Source organism: Crocodylus porosus, unplaced genomic scaffold (assembly GCF_001723895.1).
Source record: "Crocodylus porosus isolate Cpor-Errol unplaced genomic scaffold, CroPor_comp1, whole genome shotgun sequence".
Lineage (NCBI taxonomy): Eukaryota > Metazoa > Chordata > Crocodylia > Crocodylidae > Crocodylus > Crocodylus porosus.
In genome coordinates this window covers 4,276,155-4,297,175 of record NW_017728886.1, presented here as the reverse complement: position 1 = coordinate 4,297,175, position 21,021 = coordinate 4,276,155, and the positions used below count along the sequence as shown (strand labels likewise).

The 21,021-nt window shown below is 49.0% G+C and overlaps 1 protein-coding gene across 1 annotated transcript in view; it reads left to right on the top strand.

Moving 5' to 3' along the window:
• The window catches only part of WNT3A (Wnt family member 3A), a 91,578-nt gene that overhangs the window by 39,773 nt on the left and 30,784 nt on the right, over positions 1–21,021 (top strand). Inside the window, exon 2 of the mRNA XM_019529525.1 lies at positions 7,666–7,907. Coding sequence (XP_019385070.1) covers positions 7,666–7,907 — 242 coding nt within the window. The remainder of the gene's footprint in view (positions 1–7,665; positions 7,908–21,021) is intronic.

The following is a 21,021-nucleotide window of genomic DNA, read 5'->3' as shown; positions in this document are numbered from 1 at the left end:
ATCTTGCCAGGGTCCTTGGACCCTAGCTGACTTCCTGCCCCTGGGGCGGGGGGCTGGACTCGATGATCCGCCGAGGTCCCTTCCAACCCGAATGTCTATGAAATCTATGAAGTCGATGAAATTTCCAAGCGTGTCCTCCCTACTTAAATGCAGATCCACAAAATGTATTGGGCAGTGCCACCGTTTGGATTGGAAAGTTGGCTCTGCCTCATGATAGACAAGCAACGACCACAAATCTGAGGTCCCAGCAAATAACTTTCAGTGGCAAGTGATTCAAAACAGGCTGTGTTTTAGGTGGCCCTGAATGTAAATTTGGGTGGGCAATACTCAGGTCCACCAGCCTCCACGTCCCTACTCTTTTAGCGCTTACTGAAATCAGCAGAAGGAGCCTCAGTATCTTTAAAGATCAGGATCATTGTCGCATGACTTCTCTGAAAACAAACTAGCTGGTTCTCCGTAAGTCATGCGGCTCTTCAGATGTGCGGATTCAGAGAGGAACATTTCCCACGTGCCGTGCAAAAATGAAAACTGCAGACTGGGAGACTGCAGCAGGCCATGGAGCAAAGGTGTCTGCCAAAAAAACTCCCCTTTGATCTTCTTTCGGTTCCAAGTAATGGCCTTTGATACTTACTTGTTCATACCAAGTAAATGGGTACATCCGCAAGTTCTTTAACTGAGTTCATTATTCTAACCATGAAATTTAGAGCTCTCATAAATGTCCATGGAGGTGGCAGATTGAAATGTTAAAGTGCATAAAACTGGAATATGGTGTATGGTGATCCTGGTCAACCTCACAAGGTCCATGGATTTGGGCAAGGGTGGAACGTAAGTGGAAGGCCTCCGTAGAGTGCTACCGACTGGGGTGCAGAGGATAGCAGCATCGTGTGTACCTTGAGCCATTACCGAGACTATGATGTGAGGGACAGCCATGCTGCTCAAGGCATTATGTTCCAGATGATGTGAAATGGAGGATTCGGACTGTCTATGGTGATCAAAGAGCTCTCCAAGCTTTCTGCAGGGACCTGGGCTCCTAGTCCTGTTCCCTTCCAGTCTATTCTATGTAGGGTCTTAGAGAAGGAAAGCAAAGCCATAGAGACCTCTCTTGAGAGCAAAGAGGAACATAGCAATGTTTGTGATGGCATGAAGTCTTAATCCGGATGTATCTCGACTCAGGTAATTATGTTCCGCCTCGTAACCCCAAACCACCCCAAACTTTCCCTTAAAGATGGCACTTCTAGACCCAAACTGTGGGGTGCAGGTGTTGTAACAGGTTAAATAGCTGCCATGTCTTACACCAAAAATCAGCTGCATTTCATTGCTCAGAGAAGTGTTTCTATGTCTTCTTTCCCGGCCGTACAGGGGTGTTATGACATTAAGCCATGTCATACATGAAAGCATGTGCAAGTCTTCTGATGGAAGGTACTATGGAAATATTCAGTATTTGAATTAGCACAATTCATAAAGAGAAAGGGTGGTAGGGCTACTTGCGAGAATAAAGTTACCTACATGAATATGTGAATAATTGTTTGTAGGCTCAAACCCATGCACCATACACTTACGTCTATATATAAATAAATATGTGTGTAGATATAGACATAGCTATAGATATAGATAACCCTTGTTAAGTCTACCTTTTGAGATTAAAATCCTGGTAACCTGAAATCCTTCTAATTACCTGTAAGGGTTTTTTTCTGAATTTCTGTATGCATTAGAATTTGTATTTATCTGAATTATTATATGAAAAACAAGGGCAATATTATCATTGGAGGGATGTCAAACTGAAAAGCCAAGTGGATCATTTTTTTACAGACTATTTAATGGTTTGCACATATGAGGCAGCTGCATTGTCTGCAAGTGGACATCAACATGGTTGCTGAAATATTTTAGAAGCAAAATGGCTCATCCATAAAGATTAAAATTTTCATGGAACAATAAGTATTCTGGCCGACATTTTCAGTTGCCTTTGAATGAATAGACAGGAAGGGAAAGCTGGTTTCTTTCCTCCAAAGGGTCCCATTTTCTTGAAAAAATAGATTTTCAGGAAATGGTTTACCCAAAAATCATTTTCAAACAGTTGTTAGCTTTCGATTTTTTGTTATCAACAGTTGAAAAAATTTTATAATACTTTTTAAAATATTTTCAAAATACCCTATGAAAAATAATTGGCATTCTCCCTCCCTCTCTCCTTCTCTCTCTCAGTCTTCAGCCATCATGATGGTTACAGTCTCGAAGGGGGCGCGGCGGGGGAAGGATTTGTGGTGGCCAGGAACTGATCCTCTTATTGGAGGGCATGGGTGGGCATGAGAGGGCAACCTATGACGCCAGTCCCGTGATCTACTGTACAAAGAGCTCACCCTGATATCTGCCATTCACACATCCCACCCAAGGAGACCTCAGAAGACTATTCCCATTCACAGCTGTGTTGTTTTGCCCATAATATCCATATGCTGCCGAAGACCAGATTCGGTCCCTGAATAGTTGAACTTTGGACTGTTTTCTGCATCTGTCCCTCCCAGGCCCTGGAAGCCCACTCATCACCAGCAATATGATGTCTCAAACAGTTTTGTACCAGTGCTGTAGGATAGATCTAGATCTTCCTGGCACCTTTCCTGTGCACCCTTCTGGTTCGGTGCAAGGAAGAGGTGTTAACATGATGATGTCCTATTTACAAGATGCCAAGTGGGGGTGTGATGATTCATGGGCCAAAGTCCTTACCCTGGATGATGACAAAACCAGGGCAGAAGGAAATCCTCCATGGGATCCTTCTTTCAAACGCCTAAAATGTTCTGAACCCCCCAAGTCCAATCCCACATGCTGACTGGAAGCGAAAACTTACTGCATTTCTTTCTGGGTCTGGGTCTGACCCACAGCCTCATGGCTCCCCTGAGACCTCCACAGGCCTCTTGCAGGAAGATAAGACAGTCTGTGGACAGAGGTGGTATTTGCTAATCTTCGAGAGATGGGGAACCTATCTCCCTTGCCTTCCACAGCATGACCCCCCGAAGCTCCTTCATTTCCCTTGATGCCGTGGTCACTTGGGCTTGCTGTGGAAGGAAGGATGGCGTGCATCTTCTTTGCCTGGCTGTTCCTCCCCCACCCCGGGAGCAGCAAGATCCTGGTGCAAAGGATCCCCGAAATGTGTGGGTCAAGGAAGCATGATTGACCCTGAAGCAAGATGCGGCACAGGGTGAGGTCAGTATTTAGGAAACAAAAGTAGGCTGTCAGGAGAGAGAAAGAGGACAGAAGAGGTCATTTCTGCTGTGGGAGAAAAGTCAGAGAGAGAAAGGCAGTGAGACCTGGCATGCAGCGGGGCAGTTTCGCTTCTAGCATAAGTGAGTCTGGTTTCGGTTCAGTTTGATCCACTTCCCACCAGGTCTGACTTCAGCCTAGTCTCTACAACAGGAGACACAATTACTGGTGTCACTGCCATTAGCCAGGTCTCCAAACCGTGGTGCTCAGGCCTAGTGCCAGGCCCATCAAACAGGGGGAAGAGTTTTGCCTGCCACATACTGCTTTATGAAGCTGCTATTTTGCAAGAAAAACCTGGAGTTGGAAGAGACCTCAAGGGTCTTCTGGCCCAACCACGTGGAGTGATAATGATGATGCTCTCAGTAACAATTTGGGGCCAATGAAAATGTCTTTGGTAGTGAGTAGCCAATAGATGAGCCCAAGCCTATAGGCTCCAAGGGACCAGTGACGCTGGTTGATGGACAGCGTTGTTACAGGTGAGGTCAAGGAGTTTTGAAAACTGTAATGCGAAGCAGGGGACTCAACAGCTGCTGCATGGGCTTGTGTTGTGGGGTGCATTTATTACCAAAGCCTTCTCTTCTTGTTCTAGCAATATGAGTTTAGAAATAGGGGGTTGAAAATAATCTTACCTTTTGTCGTCCCCCCCGAGACTAGGTGTGGCCTCTTCTCTAAAGGGGAGAGGGATAGAGCTTGGTAGTTAGAAAAGGGAATTGGACATTGAGATCTGCGGCTGGCTTATGGATGATGGAGCTAGCTTCAGTCGCGTCATTCTTCTGCTGTGTTTGCAAAGGAAAATGGTTGCTTCGTGAATGAAACGGGGCAGGGTAAAGACCAGCCCAGAACTACGGTGGGGGCCTGCAATATAACATGAATGTAAGTAGCCCTGGGAAAGCTGGTTTTATGGAAAAGCCACCAGAGTCATCCTCACGTTGGAGCCCAAGCCGAATCTCACTCTATGGCTAATCGACTACTCTGGCTTGATCCCACAACTTGGGATGTGGAGAACGAGGCCTGTCCTCACAAGCCAAGTCTGCGGGGTTGGTTCCTTAAGCTCCCCGGCATGTCCCCACGAATGGGGAAAGACGCTCTGTGGCTGCAACGGCAGCCGGATGAGGCACGTACGGGGCTGGACCTCTGTCACGGACATCTGCTGCTGTTAGTCCCCAAGGGTATGTGCTGACTTAGGTTTAAGGCTGTATCATTAACGTCGTGTGCAACAGCAGGCACAAGCCTAGCAGGCAGCTTCGGCACATGTTTGCTAACGTCTTTTGAAAGCTGTCCCTAGAGGGGTTGACACCAGGCCTGGATCTCTTGCAGGCCATTGCTTCAGGGCTCAAGACCTGAAGCAAACAGTTGACGTTTCTCGGCACAGCAGGCATTGCCGCCCTCCACGTCTCTCCACCCTCTGGGGCTTTGTCGTCCGCTCACCAGGCCATCGGCTTGGCAGGCACTTCATAGCTGGCTTCATTGCCCGGCTCCCACCCCAGGCTCTCCTGAAGGACCTTTGCTACTTCTTGGGGTTCATTAGCTCAGCAGAGCTCCTGCCAGCAAAGCATTCATCAGGTTGGGCCCATCTTCCCTTAAGGGGTCAACCTCCCCGTGACACCCCCAACACAGTGGTTTTCCACCTTGATAGACTCGAGGCACCCCATAGAAAAAGCCAGCTCTTAATTTTCACTTGTTTTTTTTTTTTTTTGACTACAGAAAAATATTAGAGTGATTCTCCTGTTGCAAGGAAAGCTTGCCACGGAGCAGAAGGGTTTTGACACTGGGGAGTCCTATTTGAAAACTCTGCATTTATCTTGTGAATCGTGTTTGGGCACCTAACTGTGCTAACTTTGTACAGCACCCCAGGGCACCCTTGAAAGGATGTCAAGGCACCCCAGGGTGCTGCGGCGCCCCGATGGAGAATCCCTGGTCGGACACAACCTTTATGCCAGGTTATGCTCGCTGCAGAACTCGGTGGTGACAGCAGCACTGGGTTTTATTTAATTTTAGTGCAAAATAGGCTTTTTAGGGCAGTGTATATTTTTCTGCTGTGTCCCTAACCCAAACACAGCAAGCTATTCCCAAATGAAAGGCAGGTAGAAAAGATAAGTGTGAGTTAAGTTTTCAACCCAAGATTAATTTTAAACAGGGAAGGAAATGAAGAGAGAAAGTGAATGGTGGAAAGATATTTAGACTTCATTTTTAATAAGCTAGGTTGTGGCTAAGGGCAGTTTTACTCTATCTAAAAAGCTGTACCACTACATCTCTCTCTGCCTTCCTGCCTGTCTAATCTGGTTTTAAAAGCTTTAACCCAAAACGATGGATATTCTGCAAGCCATCCCAGCATAGCCAAACACTTAAGCATGTGTTTAACTTTTAGCTCTTAATTGCAGAAGTCTAGGGTTGGAAGAGATGGTGCAGTTCTGACTTTGCCGGCTGGGAATAGATTTTAGCCCAGACTTAAGTGCTCTGCTGAATTAGCCCCCATTTGAGAGCAGTTCTTTTCAATTTAACATAGGATTTACATTTAAGTTAAACCTTTTGAGTTTAATGAAAGAGGTGTAAAGACTTCAGGTCATAGAATCATAGAAAACGAGGGCTGGAAGGGACTTGGAGGTCATCTAGTCCAGCCCCCTGCTCACAGCAGGGCCAGCCCTCACTAGATCATCCCAGCCAAGGCTTCGTCTAGCTGGATCTTAAAAACCGCCAAGGATGGAGAGTCCACCACCTCTCTGAGGAACCTGGTCCAGTGCTTTACTATCCTCCCAGTGAGAAAGTTTTTTCCTAATATCCAACCTCAACTTCCCTTGCTGCAGCTTGAGCCCATTGCTCCTTGTCCTGTCATCTGTCCCCACTGAGAACAGTCCAGCTCCATCCTCTTTGCAGCCCCCCTGCAGGGAGGTGAAGGGTGCTCTTCAATCCCTCTTCGTCTTCTCTTCTCCAGACTGAAAAGGCCCTGTTCCCTCAGCCTCTCCTCATAAAGAGATCAGAGGAGTCCATTACAATTAAAATATCAGCACAACAAGGTTGCCCTGATTTTACAAACAGTTTAAAAGTTTTGAACGCTCCAAAGTCCAATCCCACTTTCTTCCAAGAAGTGAAAATTTGCTGCATTTCTTTCTGGAAGACAGAGGGGGGCCATCTGAATGACCCAAGCCAAGAGCCCACCCCAATGAAGCAAAGCTCGTACACACATGCTTGAAGTTAAATGTCCATTTACATGTTTTACTGAGTAGCAACAGTAAAGCTAGTTCTGCCTCTAGGGTAGTTAGCTGCAAGGGATGTTTCAGCTTGATCTTGCAGGCACTCTATGCATTGTTTTATTCCCATACATCAATATTACAGAGTCAGGTCCTAGGTCAGACAACGGAGCAAGCCTGCTTGCAGATTGTTTCTTTCCATAATGAACATTAGAGCACAGTTTCAACCCCCTTTCAGCCCCCCCTGCGATGTGGAAAGCTCAGCTGCAGACACAAATGTCAATGCAAAGGCTGATTGTGCCTGGTACATCTGCAGAAGGCAGGTCGGGCTCAGTCTTGACACTTCTTCGTTTCGTGGTTGTTGGTACAGCATCTTCAGGGCCAGCTTGAGACAGAGGCCATGCATGTGGCCAGTCACTTTTTGGTACGGTCCATGCAGGCAAGTCCTGCAGAAGGAATCAGAGACCGGACTTACAGACAGATCATAGGGCTGATCTCAGGGGTCATGGGGCTGAATCCCCTGCATGAATGCTATTCCTAAACTTTCATATCCAATGCATATCCACCCTCCTCTTGAAAACCTCCAGTGAAGGAGATGACCCCATTTCTTTGGGCAGCGTGTTGTACTGCTGCACTGTTTGAACAGTAAGATATTTTCTCCTGTGCCCGAACAGGCAATGATGCCCAGGACCCTGGAGTGCACTGTTGTCCTCCAACAGCACCACCCGCTTGTCCAGTTTTATATTAAACCCTAGTAACCAAGCCTCCAGCCTTCCTGGCTCTGGGCGTGTGGTATAAAGTGGTGTGTAAGTTGCCCTCTAAAACCCACTTATTGCAGGACAGTGCTGGGTTTTCCATTTTTTCATATAAAGAAAATAGCTTTGAGCCCTTCAGGTTACCAAAAACACCAGGACCATGTGAACAGATGATCCATGGACTAGGGGTTAATCAGGGAAGGTTGTGAGAGACCAGAAAGAAAAAGGGGAAGGGGTCTAGGTCATGGGACAGGTGATGGTGCAGCTCTTTGATAGGGACAATGTGGGTAGACGGGCTCATTGTGCTGTGGGGAGAGACTGGAAATAAAGAGGGACATTTGCGGATAAGGAAAAAGCACTTGAGGAGCTGACGGGGCTGATTTCCTGTCCCCTTGGTTGGGAGAGTAAGCAGGGAACACATGGAGCAGAGCCAGCCTGATGGTTACTATATGTCACTGTATTTTCTCCTCCAGGTCCTTGGCCATTGGTCACCAGTACTCGTCCCTGGGAACTCAGCCCATCCTCTGCGGCAGCATCCCCGGGCTGGTCCCCAAACAGCTGCGCTTCTGTCGAAACTATGTGGAGATCATGCCCAGCGTCGCCGAAGGTGTCAAGATTGGGATTCAGGAGTGCCAGCACCAATTCCGCGGGCGGCGGTGGAACTGCACCACGGTCAACGACAGCCTGGCCATCTTTGGGCCTGTTCTGGACAAAGGTGAGTGCAGAGCCATATGGGTGAGAGGTGACAGTGTCCATGGCCTAGCCGAGGAGATGGCCGTCAACACCCTGTTCACTCGTTGGGAAGAGGAGTGAAACCACATATCTCCTCCACACTGGCCAGGGGACATTAATTGGGTCGTAACAACTGGCATCTCCTCCAGCCTTGGGTTGTGAGTTGGCCTAGCCACCTGGAAAACACTAGTAGCTACAGTGCATTGCCAGAGCAGCAGCTATTATCATTGGTAGAGTTGAGCCTTTGGCTCCTGTTACAATCACACATGCTTGCCAGGATGCATCTCACCATCTCAGTAGCTGTAGATTGGCCTGGCCACTTAGGGTGATGCCCAAGTAAAGGGTTGCCAGCCAAGGCTACATGACACTGTGCTGTTCCTATTATAAGCCATCCCCTCGTATAAGTCCGCCTTATATTTTCAGGTTCTGCTTTAGGAAAAACAGCATTTTCCCTGAATATAAGTCGACAACTGCAGATAAAGCCCCTGAATTGTGATTGTTCTTACAAAACTCCAGAGGGAAATCAGAAAACAAAAGAATGGACTTGGAGGGTTAAATGCACTAAAAATACCAAAAGGCAATCAGGACTCATAGTAGATATAGTAGCAGTAGTAGTAAGTAATATCTTTTATTGGACCAACAAGATTTTTGCAAAAAAATTTTCTTTTCCAAAAATCTTGTTGGTCTAATAAAACAGATCATCTCTCCTAGTTTCATAGTTTCATAGTAGCTAGAGTCGGAAGGGACCTAGGAAGATCATCTAGTCCGACCCCCTGCCTGAGCAGGAAAGAGCACCGGGGTCAGATGACCCCGGCAAGGTGCTCATCTAACTTCCTTTGAGTCCTGATTGCATTTTCCTCTAGACCAGTATGGCAACAACCTGGATACCTAAAAATACTAAAGCACTTTGGATCACTAAGTGCAATTCTGGTTTACCCTGATCAATCCTCAAGAGTTTTGTGACTTGGTATTTTTATTGCATTCACCAAAATACGACACGTGCAGCAGTCAGTTGTAGGTTGACCCTGCACAGAGGGCACGTACAAATGGACATGTTTTGTGGAGGGAAAACAAATGTGGACTTATAATCAGGACAATGCAGTTTGTGAAAAGCTACCAGGCCCAGCAGGGCTGGTTTTGGGGGGGCTGGTCTCTTATGGTACCATGGCTGATGATATCACGGGGGGAGACAACTCAAAAGCACAGAAATGAGAAATTTGCACCAATTAGCAGATCCCTCTTCTCAGAGCAGATCACGGGTTTAGAAAGCACGGCGTGCTGGGGATAGACGTAGCATCGGTTCTAATCCAGGGAGTCTTTCGGCTGGCTAGAATAAGAGGTAGATCAGGGCCTTATGCTGGATGTCAGTGGGGACCTCTTGTAAAGCAAGAGCAGTGGTTTCACTGTCCTCTGCAGCAAAAACATGTCTTCTAGGGCCCAGTCTTGCTCCCATTTATTCAGCCTTGGACTCTTAGCTTGACCATTGCCCAAGGTCATTCAGCCGGTGGGCAAAGGGGCTGTTGCACTTGACCTGCACTGAGATGGTGAGGCCAGACACCAAGCCTGGCACCATTATGAAAGGGATAAAAAAGCTGGTGGGATAGCACCCGTCATACAGACCTGGAAAAAACCTTTTTGCTGTGCAGCAAAGACACCGTTGCGGGTTCCTCCAAAGATTGACACTCCTCCCAGCGCAATTAGCTTGTCTGAATGCCAGAGCAACAGCAATTGACCTCCTGTCAGCAGGGCAGGGTAGCCTCTGGGATACACTGCAGGGAGACCATCCTAAAATCTGTCTAATATGATTGACCTCATAAATTCACGTCAAACAAGTTCTCCTGATACTTCCTATCAGGAGAAATAAGGGGCTTAGTGCTCTGTTTCTTCCCGCTCTGTAATCCATAACAGCCCTGGATTGTTTTAGGTTGATTTTTTTGCAGAACTACTCAGGAAGCATCCCAGCAACCTGTGGGAAATCATGCTTTTATTACAGATTTGTATTACCGTAATCAATGAGGGGCCAAACTCTGTTCCACTACTTAGGCATATAAGGGTGCCTGTAGAGGTGTGGGGAGGCTGCTCCAATGCACTGTCATTACAGTGCATCAGAGCAGACTCGATTAATTGAGTAATGCTAATTAGCATGCTCCATCAGCTGCTGCAGCTTGTGTATTCAGTGTCCCCCACACTTTGAAATGGCGGCATGGGCACATTAGCTAAAGCTCCTTGAATGAGCTTGAGTTTAAAGGGTCCCCACTGCTATTTTGAAGCATGGGGCACTGAATACACAAGACCCTGCAGGTGCTTTAATGAGAGCAGTTCCCAGAGCTGCTGTCATTAAAGCACTCCTCCCCACCCCCAAAGCACCTGTAAAAGCACCCTAAGTGTACCTGGGCACCCAAGTGTAATTCTAGTGCACCTCTTCAGGTCCTGTTGTCCAGCACATCATCTGACCCTTAAGACTGGGTCACATAAAGCAATGCGGAAGAAGATGAACCACCCACTAGTAACAGTTTTCCAGAGTTTTGACCCGGGTGGAACAGCATTGCACTTAGATGCCTAAGTCCACACTGATGCCCAACTGGCTGGACAAGGATCTGGCCCCAGGAGACTCCAGCCAAAATAAGGGCATTGTTATGGATGCCACGTTGACAAACAGCTTGCCACCTCAATAAAGCAAGAACAGATCGGTTCCCCTCTTTCCAGTACCGGGGGAAAAGGTACAGAGGCATTTGGGTCAGGTTTTCCTTTCAAAGAGTTACCACTATCATCAGAAGTGTTATTTTTTAAAAATAATTATATCAGTAATATCCCTGGTGTGGACCTGAAAAATTAAGACAGAAGATACAAGGTAGATGAAAGTACTGTATGGTGGATATATAATTGGTCGGGTCTTTGTGCTCAACGAGTACTCATCCATGGGTCAATGTCTAGTTGGAAGGAGGTATTAAGTGAGGTTCCCCCAGGGGTCTGTCCTGGGTCCAGCATTATTTAATATATTTATTAATAATCTGGACAATGGGATTGAAGACAAATTTCTAAGCAAAATTGCAGATGCCACGAAGTTGGGCGGTGTTGCTGACACTGCAGGGTGGGCCCAGGATCCAGAATGACCATGATGCAGGTATCAAATTTATGCTCAAATTGGCAGGAGTGGCCATATTTACTGCATAGTACGGGCATGCATGGGTAGACGTGCACCTGCACTGTGCAGTAATTTTGGTTCCTGCACAGTAAATGTGCACGTGGAGACACACGTGCCATGACATGCATATTATTAGACTACACACAGTGAGTGTCTCATGTAAATGCACCTGTGAGGCCTCATCTGGAGTATTACATCCCATCTTCAGCCCTACACTTGAAGAATGATGTGGACGCATAGAAAAGAGAGCGGTGTAGAGCAGCAGAAATGATGAGCGGCTTGGAAAGCAAGACTTTTGGGTAAAGGTTGAAAGAACTAGGGATATTTAGTCTGGAGAAGAGAAGACTGGAAGGGGATGACAGTCTTCAAATGCCCAAAGCATGATTACAGAGACAGTGGAGATGGGCTTTTCTCTATGGCTAGATAAATAAATGGTCACATGTAGGGGACAGGACTAGGAGCACCGACCTCACACTGCAGCAAGGGAAATTTAGTTGGACATGAGGAGGAACTTTCTGACTCGGAGGCTGGTCAAGCATTGGAAAAAGCTGCCTAGAGAAATTGTGGCATCTCCAACCTTGGACATTTTCAAGAGAAGGTTACAGAGAGCCTTGACTGGGATGGTTTGTTAGGGACAATCCTACCTGAGATGGCAGCTCAACTAGATAACCTCATCTGGTCTTTTCCAGCCTTCCTTTCCTACGGCCCTGTGGTTGAACCCCAAATAGGAAGCATGTCCAAATAATTACTCCCATTTCCCCATGGGAATACTTGTACTATTGAAAACCCCTTCTATAGTGTTAGATCTGCATCTATACTTAAGGGGCTGCACTGCGTTGATGCAGATACAGCAAAGCTGAATACTGCTCTAGTAAGGCTGAGGCTGACCCGTTGTCACTTAAGGAGTCTGTGGCACTGAGCGGAGGTTTCTTCAGCCTCAGTCTGGTTCCCTAAATACAAGGCTTTCCTAAAATACTGGTAGAAATGTCCTCAGCTCTTGGACACTGCACAGACCAGGTCCTCCCCTCCATCCCGCTGTAGCCATCCCCACTTACCAAGAGGCAAAAATCCCCAGGGATGCCAACCCCGTGCCCCTGGCATTGAAGCCGTGGAAGTGCCCCTCCCAAAGTTTGCAGGCTCTCAGCGGCCGGGTGACCGGCGAAGGGAAGAAGGTCGGGACGGTTTCACAACGGAAGAATGTTGTTCCTCGAGGGAGAGTCGAGCCACCCTTCAGCTTTGCTTCACCTCCAGCAGGAGGGGGAGAGGGGAAAAAACAGCTCGGTCACATTCTTGTGCAGGCCCCCGAGGGGAGCAGCATACTTGAGCTCTTACCAAAAAACAAGGGCTGGATTTCACAGCGTAAAAGCCACGCTACCTAGGAGCCTCGTTCAGCCCCGCGCTGAAGCCGACAGGCCAAACTCTGGCGTCTGCTACGTCGCAGTGACGTAACATCAGGAGCAACCCCCTGGAACAAACGTGGGCGTCCACCGGCGTCGGGAACAGCGTTTTGGGCCTGAAAGATGGTCTTGGAGGAAAATAATTTAAGACAAGAATAATTTTCCTATAGGAAATAGATGTCAGTAGGTAATCCCGGTCTGGACTGCCAGAGGGGAGCAGCATACTTGGGGAATTCTCCCAGGTTGTGTGGATCGGCGTCGGTCACTGAAGTTAATGGAGCGACTCCCTTTGTCCTCAGCTAAGCCTGCCTCCGCCTGGCAACGTTTGGTTTTGTGCCCAGAGTCTCATCGCCGCTACCTTGCTCATTGTTTGAGTATCTCGTCCTTCGGCCTCTGATTCAGGGGGTGCCTGATGGCAGATGGCCGTGTTGGACGTGGGTAGAGAGCCGGTTTAAAATAGGAGCCTCTCCTGTGGTATGAAAGTGTGCGCAGCTGTGGGCTGACCACCCAGGCAGGGAAACCCCCTGCACTCTTGTGTGGATAGCTACGAGCATGGTTGGAACAGGATTATTTTGGTAACAGAGGCAAGTCCTTTGCAGGGATGAGTGAGGCCAGGACTAAGCAATCGTCGCACTCACAACCGGTGTTTATGGACCGCCAGGGAATTTAAGCAAGGGGGCCTGATACCATTTGGATAATCCCCTGCTCATTTACTAACCAGTTCTCCTCTAGCTTTGATCCAGGTCACGAGGAGCCAACAGACAAGTTGCCCATCCTTTGCATCAGAGCAGCTGGATGTTGGTGCATCCTAGCTCCCTGAGCTAGGGTTTGAGTAGCAGCGCCATGCTCCAGGCCTCGGGTACCAGATACATCTTGTGCTGGTAAAGAATTGTTGGATCCAGCTTGCTTTTCTTTCAGGCGGGTAGAAGTCCCTTGAGAGGCTTTGCTAATGCCAGGGGACGGGCAGCTCCGCCAGAAACATCCCAGCACAGCTAGAAGGCTTGGTTCTTCCTCCAGCTGTTGGGAATAGGCAGTCCAGACTGGGATTACCTACTGACATCTATTTCCTGTAGGAAAATTGTTCTTGTCTTAAATTGTTTTCCTCCAACACCATCTTTCAGGCCTAAAATGCTGTTCCCAGCACCAGCGGACACCCATTTTTGTTCCAGGGGGTTGCTCCTGATGTTACGTCACTGCGATGTAGCAGCCGCTAGAGTTTGGCCTGTGCTTTCAAATGCTCAAAGCGGTCTTATTCTTGCAGGTTGTACCTAGTTGCTTATGTATTAGGCTCAGCTCATTCACTGGGGTCACCGTAGCTTTTGACTGCAACAGGATCTAACAGAGACTCACTTGTAGCGCACATTTAAAACTGGCTTGAATGAAGCCCTAGAGAGTGCACTGTAGACTACAGCCCTGCATTGACAACTGTATTGTATGACTTTTCCTATTATGGGACTTTTGCTCCTGTTTATGTGACTTTTGCTTCCCTCGTTCAGTGCTTCTCTCTGTCAGTCCATTTGTCCGTCTGTCCAGACACTTAGAAAATCCTGGTGCCTGTGGCATTTAGGATATGCTGCTCTTTTAAATCTCCCAGCACAATGCAGACTCTATTTAAAACTCTTTTTTTTTTTTGAGGCAAAAGCACAAGCCAACATGAAGGGGGGGAAAAAAAAGAAGCAACAATCTTATTAGAGCCCTGTCCTTTTAAAAGACCTCAGCACATAATTAGACCAGAATAAAAGTCCCCCCTTCCCAACCCTTTTCAATAAAAGTAAATTACCTCAAACTATTTTCAGCCCCCTGTTCGTTTAAATTTAAAAAGAGAGCCCTTGTCCACCCACTTCTTTCACTGCCTCCTGCCCCTCCTGCTAAAGACTGGCTGGGGCTTTAAACCTGCCAGCTGGACTGAGAAATGGCTAATAGTTATTGTGGAAGAGCAGCTTTTAATGAACTATTGAAGAATGATACATTGATGGAGTAATGGGAGTTTAAGTCGCCCCGTAATGAAACAGGTTCTCAGTGCGGGTTCATTGTGGTGCAAATCCAGCACGTCTCTCCCACTGTTTGGTCGGAGCTCAATAGGGGAGGACAGAAGGGGGTCAGCTGATGGGGTCTCTGCTTTAGTTAATCAATCTGATTGGATTAGGGTCACTGCGATCCCTAATCATGTCAAAGGTCGCGCCGGGCTGGATTAAATGCTTTGTCCGAGAGGCCTCGGATTCTTTCCGCTTTCCCGAACGGGCCTTGTTTATTAGAGTTTAACACCGATGCAACCTTTGAGAGTCGCCCTCTCCCTCTTTGTGTGTCCGTGCCTTGGCCGGCCTGCCAGCGTGCGTGGACGCGGGTGCGGGCGCCTGCACGTGTGTTGCTGGTCAGGGATGCCCTCTTGGGACACGGATCAAACTCCTACCAGACACATGCGAACCTCGTGGAAGTGTAGGGATTTGGGAGCGTACATTTATTCCTGCAAGAGGCCCTTCTTTACCGTCAGGTCTGCTAGCGAGCGAGCGGCGGAATCCAAGCCGTGAAGCCGAAGACGTGGCCCGTTGATTTTTTTCCCCTGTTTTGAAGCCCCCCGGTCTGTTGCCAACACACAGCAAAAAGAGAGACCTTTTCTGATAGTCTTCTGATCTGTGCTGTTGCTGGGATTAATGTCGCAGGAGTCCTGCCTCTCGCCCCGCTGCATGTTTGCAACTTCATCTGAGGGCAAGGGATTCTGATTTTGGGGTGGGGGAGAGGAGAGCTCATGTGGCGTGGCCAGGATGTTGGGGATGGATGCATATGGCTGACTCATTACTACTTGGCTCCTGGATACCAGCATGTCTTGAAATCCAAACTGTGCAAGAATGAACCTCCCCTGACTACTATTTCACAGATAATGCCATCAAAGCAGTACAGTTAGAGCTGCTCCTAAGTGATAACAAATGTCATGCCGTTTGTATGGCCCTCAAGTCATTGAATGCCAACCTCCCATATTTATTTCCTTATTTGCTTTATTGGGAGATCGATTTTAAGGCCAATATCGAATCAGCTCCTTGCAGGGGACTCTAACATTTCATCCAGGGACTCCATTATTGAGCTCAGCAATACTTTAACCAGAGCTTATTTTTCCTAGAAAGCCTCCAATTGTGATATAAACACTTGAAAGCATGAAGACTCCTACTTTTCCTTGCATGTCAGATCCAAAGAATTAAATCCGATCCTTCGCAAGTACATGTGCCTCCTAATTTGACTGTCTTAGCTTCAGCTTCTAGACATCAGTCCTTACTATTCCTTTCTCTCCTACGTTGAATAATGCTTTAAATCCCAGGTTTTTTCTCCCCAGGAAGCTACTGATGCTTCCTATAAAGCTCCCCTCCCTGGCACCTTTGCAATAAGATCTAACTTATAAATAAGTTATCTATGCATACATACAAGCAAAGGAAATTTTCCTGCCCTCTGAAATACAGCTATGTCTCCTATTGAAGCGTGGCATCTATTAATCGGTACACAGCAGCACTGGAACATGCTGAAGGACAAAAGGTCCTGTTTCCAGTTTAATCTGTGATGGTTTCCAATCCCACCATATCATTTTCCCATGACGCAGCAGTCAAGAAGTTGGAAAGGTTTGGATTATCTCCCTTGCTTGAAGACCTTCTGACACCTTGCTGCGTTTTGAGTCCCGTCATCTCCTGCCAGTGATGAAACTCCTTTCTCACCCATGAAGAGCTTCCCAAAAGATCTTATTCCCCTTCAGCCTCTCTGCTCAGGGCAATTTGGGCAGCTGCCTTGGCACCAACAACCACCTTCTGCAGCTGTTACCCTGCGACTAAGGGAGCAAACAAGCTGGTAGGCTCCCAAATGACAATTTATCTGCATAAGTTGCACTTGGTCATTGGTGTGAAGCGTGCCAAAGACCCCCGGTTGCCCGTTGCAGGGATGCTGGACTCCTTGTTCCTTCCTAACGGATGTGAGAAAGACTTTGCTTTTAAAATGAAGGCAGCAGCTATTGAATTCAGTAGCGAGGTGGAGGTTGGACTAGAGGTGTGTGTTGAGGGATGAAGGAAGAAACCCCAGCTCCACGTGCAGCATTGCACAAGCAACTCGAGTCCACCCAGGGCATGTCTATGCTGCCATCTCACTCGGGGCCTGATCATAACCATGCAGGTCGTGGCCGCTCAGGGTTTAGCATGAGCTGAAAACCCTTCTGGGGGCTATGGGTCAAAGCGTGGTCACTTCGTCTCCATGCTACTGCGGTACCCAAACCCTCCAATTTAAGGCTTGCTTGGTTGCATCTTTGGGAGCTGCAGTGGGGTCTGGATGGCAACTTTCTGGCGTCCTAGGAACTGTGAGCATTTCCCTTGGGAAATGCTCACGGAGCTGCAGTGATGGGAAGGGGAAGAGGATAGAGGAGGAGCGTGAATGCATCAGTCCTGCAGCAGTGCGAGGAGCGTACCGATGAGACGGGAAAGCGCCAGCGCTGGCAAAATCCCTTTCTGTTATCCCGGTGGCGCTTTTGTGCCTATCCGGAGAGCCAAACAACACCCAAAAGTCTCTTGTGACTTTAGGGAAGGGGTCGGGAGGAATCTGTTCCTCCGTGTCCAAGGGAGAAGGCCACCGTGCCCGTAGCTCTGGAGCTGGGCAAGGCCCAGAGCTGACATGGTGGAAGTCCAGGGGCGACAATCACAAACGAGACTATGGCGTGGAAGATATTGCCTCCCTGTGGCTCACGGTCCATCCCTCCCTTCAGGTTGGCTTTTCTGACCTGGAGGTTTTTTCAGGGACGGCGCGAACAAGGAGGGAGTTTGAGGGGGGTGGGAAAACCATTGGGAAGCCAGCCGTGTTTCTTCTGGCGACGAACGGCATCGGAAATGTCGGCTGGCCGTGATGCCTCAGGCGCCCGGCAGTAGCTGGGGGCTGGCAGGGAGTGGGCCATGCTGAGGTTTATTTTTTTCCCCTGCTGGGTACATTGCATTCCCCAACTGAGCTAACACTGGCTGCAACAAAGAGCTCCCTCTGCCGCGTACAGAAGTGCCAAGTCCTAGCGTGGGAGCTAGCCCTGAACAAAAGGGAACAGTAGGGGGAGCTAATTAGCATCTCTTTGTCCTGTGGGAATTGCAGCTCTAAATGGGCCCTCTAAATATAACAGACACGCACAAACACACACACACACACACACACCCCCCTGGAAAGGAGCCAGGGGAGCCGAAAGACGAGGCGAGGATCCCACCGCTCAGCCCTCTCCGCTCGGGTTTATCTGTCGCAGCCGCCCATCGGCGGCCCGCGAGGCACCGCTCCAAACCCAGACACCGGGGAGCCGCACCTGCAGCGGGTGGAAATCAGCCCATCTCCCACCATGGAGCCAACCCAGTTTCCACCCGCTGAGAATATGGCCTGGCCGCTGCAAAAAAAACCAAACCCACCAGTCGCAATCTCCCTGACAAAGGTGCCCAGGGCTGCAAAGGCATGAATGTGGCTTTTCTTTCCCCTGGGCAATGCGTTACCAACTGGCAGCCGTGAATAGAGCAGGGGTTTTGAGGCCAGAAGCGGCCATCATGCCGGACCTCCTCTGTAATGACAGCGAGCCGGAGAATTGCATCCCATTACCCCCGCCACGGGCAGGATGGAGGCAGGAGAGCAACACGGGAGCACCTACAGCTCTCCTCCCGGCCCCGACTCGCCGGCTCCTTGCTCACATAGCTCTTATTCCACTCGTGTCCCCAGGAGCTGACAAGTGACAGCTGGCATCAGGCAGACGGGAAAGGGGAATGGTTACCAAGGGTGATTGCACCGATGAGCAGACCAGGAGAGGTCGGGGGGGGAAGCAAATGGGTGCCAAGAATGATGCATGTGCTCAAACCTAGGAGGCACGCTGAGGGATTGAGTCCTCGGTGCCATAGACACAGCATCGTAAGGGAAACCCCTGTCCCAGGGGCCTCCCCGTCTTTGCAGAGAAGCCAGACCAAGAGCAGGGAGGGGAACAAAGGTATGGGAAGGAAAGCCACTCGCCCAAGGTCTCCGATCACCGCTGCAAGCAGCAACAGAGAAGTGGGTTTCTAAGCAGAGAGACTTTTGCAGACTCCAAATGCCCAGTGGTACCAATGACGGATGGATGGCGGGCCATGATATGGGCAGAGCAGGGTGTCATGGAGCCAGGGAAGATAAGGAAGGAGATAAATTATCCACCTCTCCCCTCCTTAAAGCCGGTGCCCTCCCGTGCCATCCTGGAGTCTTCTGAGCTCTCTTCTGCGCCGTGTCCCCAAGGAGCCCACGACACAAAACCTCACCTCCGCTTGTTTCTGTGCCCCTCCGCTACTTCACATCGTAGGGGTCTGCTTTCGCTTAGCTTCGCCGCTGCTCTCCTGTTGCCTGGCTTCAAATCCCATAGGTATAAGTTTCATAGATGTTAGGGGCTTTAAGAGACCTTACTGATCACCTCTGCACTTGGTTATAAGAATAGGAGTAGCAGCTCAAGGCTGTTTTGTATTGTGCTGGACGTTGCACCCACCATGTTAGGAAGGCAAGCCCCGTGGAAGTGTGACAGGTACGGCAAGCTGAGGCTGGGAGTGCACGTTTGAATTAGCATAGCCAGTTGCTGCCTCGTGCTACGCTGGTATCAGCATGGGAGAGCTATAAGGGAGGACATAGGACCCCAGGGCTGGAACAGGCTTACCGGGCCAGCAAGTCCAGTCCCCTGCATTTACAAGCAGCAGTTTCCCCAGGGACTCCCCAACAATTGCCACGTCCCAACAGTCTGCGTGGTCCCTTGCAGCCCCTAACTACTATGAAACTATGAAACCCTGCCACGCACTACAAAGCTGGAAACACTAAGAAGCCCCCACAACATGCCACAGGTCAAGGCAGGGGAGTCAAGGGCCATGACAGAGAAGTATGACATGCTTGGGCTTAGGCTACAGGAAGGCTGTTGGTTGCATGTGCATGCAAGGTCAGGCCAGACTCCTTGCTCTCCTCCAGGATCTCTCCATATGCTTACAGGACTCACTGCGCCGCCTTTCTGTTGCATTTAATTAATTAGTGCCATGCTTCCAGGCTGCTGCTGGTCACTTGTCAAGGCCAGGGAGGAATTCATGCTCCCCGTCCTGCAGAACTGGGCTTCTCAGGGTTGTGTTTTCATTTTCCTCTGAAGCACAAGAGACTGGGCACAGCTAGAACTGGGAGACTGGGCAATTGCACCGGTGCTCCGCTCTCTCAGGTGCCTGGTGATATTGCCCTGGTCCCATGCTCAAGCTGAAACCAACCCCCAGATCTGGGGTGAAAAAAGGAGTTCCCCCCATGTCCAATCGGCGGGGTATTTCTTGCCTTTTTTCATGGTATGGGGTCTGGGTCTCCCCCTAAGGGCATCAGGACATATTTCACCTAGCTCCTTCCTTGCCATTGGCACATTGTCACTTTGGAGGCTTTGGGGTTTTGATGTCCTCGTTATTACAGGATGGTGAGGACTGCCCAGTGGTGCATGGAGGTGGAGGGGGGCATGGGGATGTCACTGTGGACCCCCCTGCCCTAAGCATCAAGTTCATGTTTGTCCCTGCTTGCAGGCGACTGCATTCAGCGACCCAGGCGGTCTCTGCCAGACTCACGATCCTGGACTGGAGGCAGGCCATGGGCTGTCTTGGCAGATATTTTGCAGAAAGCTTCTCCCATGCACAAGAGGCAGCACAGGAAGGCAATTGGGGGTACTCTTGTGTTGGATCTTCAGGCACTCATGATGCCTCAAAGCACAAGTCCTGCATAGTGGCCAAGGATATTCTTTATCTCTGGGCATCAGCTTATCTTTCCTGGGCAAACAGGTTGCAAAGCCTGCTCTTTCCCTGGTTTTCTTTACAATATCGATGGCCCTGTTGGAGTCCAATTATCTGAGAAGCGGTGTGATCCAGCCCCCGGAGGTCAAGGTTCAGGCCTCAGGGGAGCAGGACTCTTGGCCCTCTCTGCCATTCACTTGCTGTGTGACCTCAGACAAGTCTTTTCATTCCTTTGTGCCTCGGTTTTCCTAGCTGTGAAATGGAGATAGATAGTTCCTGGCCTCCATACAGTTTTCATAGATGCCATCCTGAACACAAGCTACCTGAAAATCAGGCCACTTCAAGGTGTTTCAGCTTAGGCACCTGATATTGTTAGTCCCCTAAGACAGTCTTGAATTTAGGGATTGTTTCTTGCTGGATTTTTAAGTCCTGCATCAGACTGAAAGTGCCCGGTACCTGGGCTTGGAGTGATACTTCTCTACCTGGGGAGTGCACATGAGAGAGGGCAAACTCCACTGTGTTATATTGGTGCAACTCTTGAAAACTCACTTGGCATCGAACAGGGCTGGCCGCGAGAGCAGAATTTTTGCTATAAAGTTGGCCTGTTTTCAAGATGAAGAGCATGTATTACTGCTGGAGGTCAGGGAGGAGACTGAATGCTGTGTTCATTCAGTCCCTTAAATGAGCCTGCAACCGAAAAGGAAGTGCGCTTGAAGGAAACATAAATATAAAGATTTAGGGGTACATGTGTGTTCCAGAGAAACCTCCATGGGATCGTCTTACCTACAGATGCCATCTTACCTATCGTGCCATGAA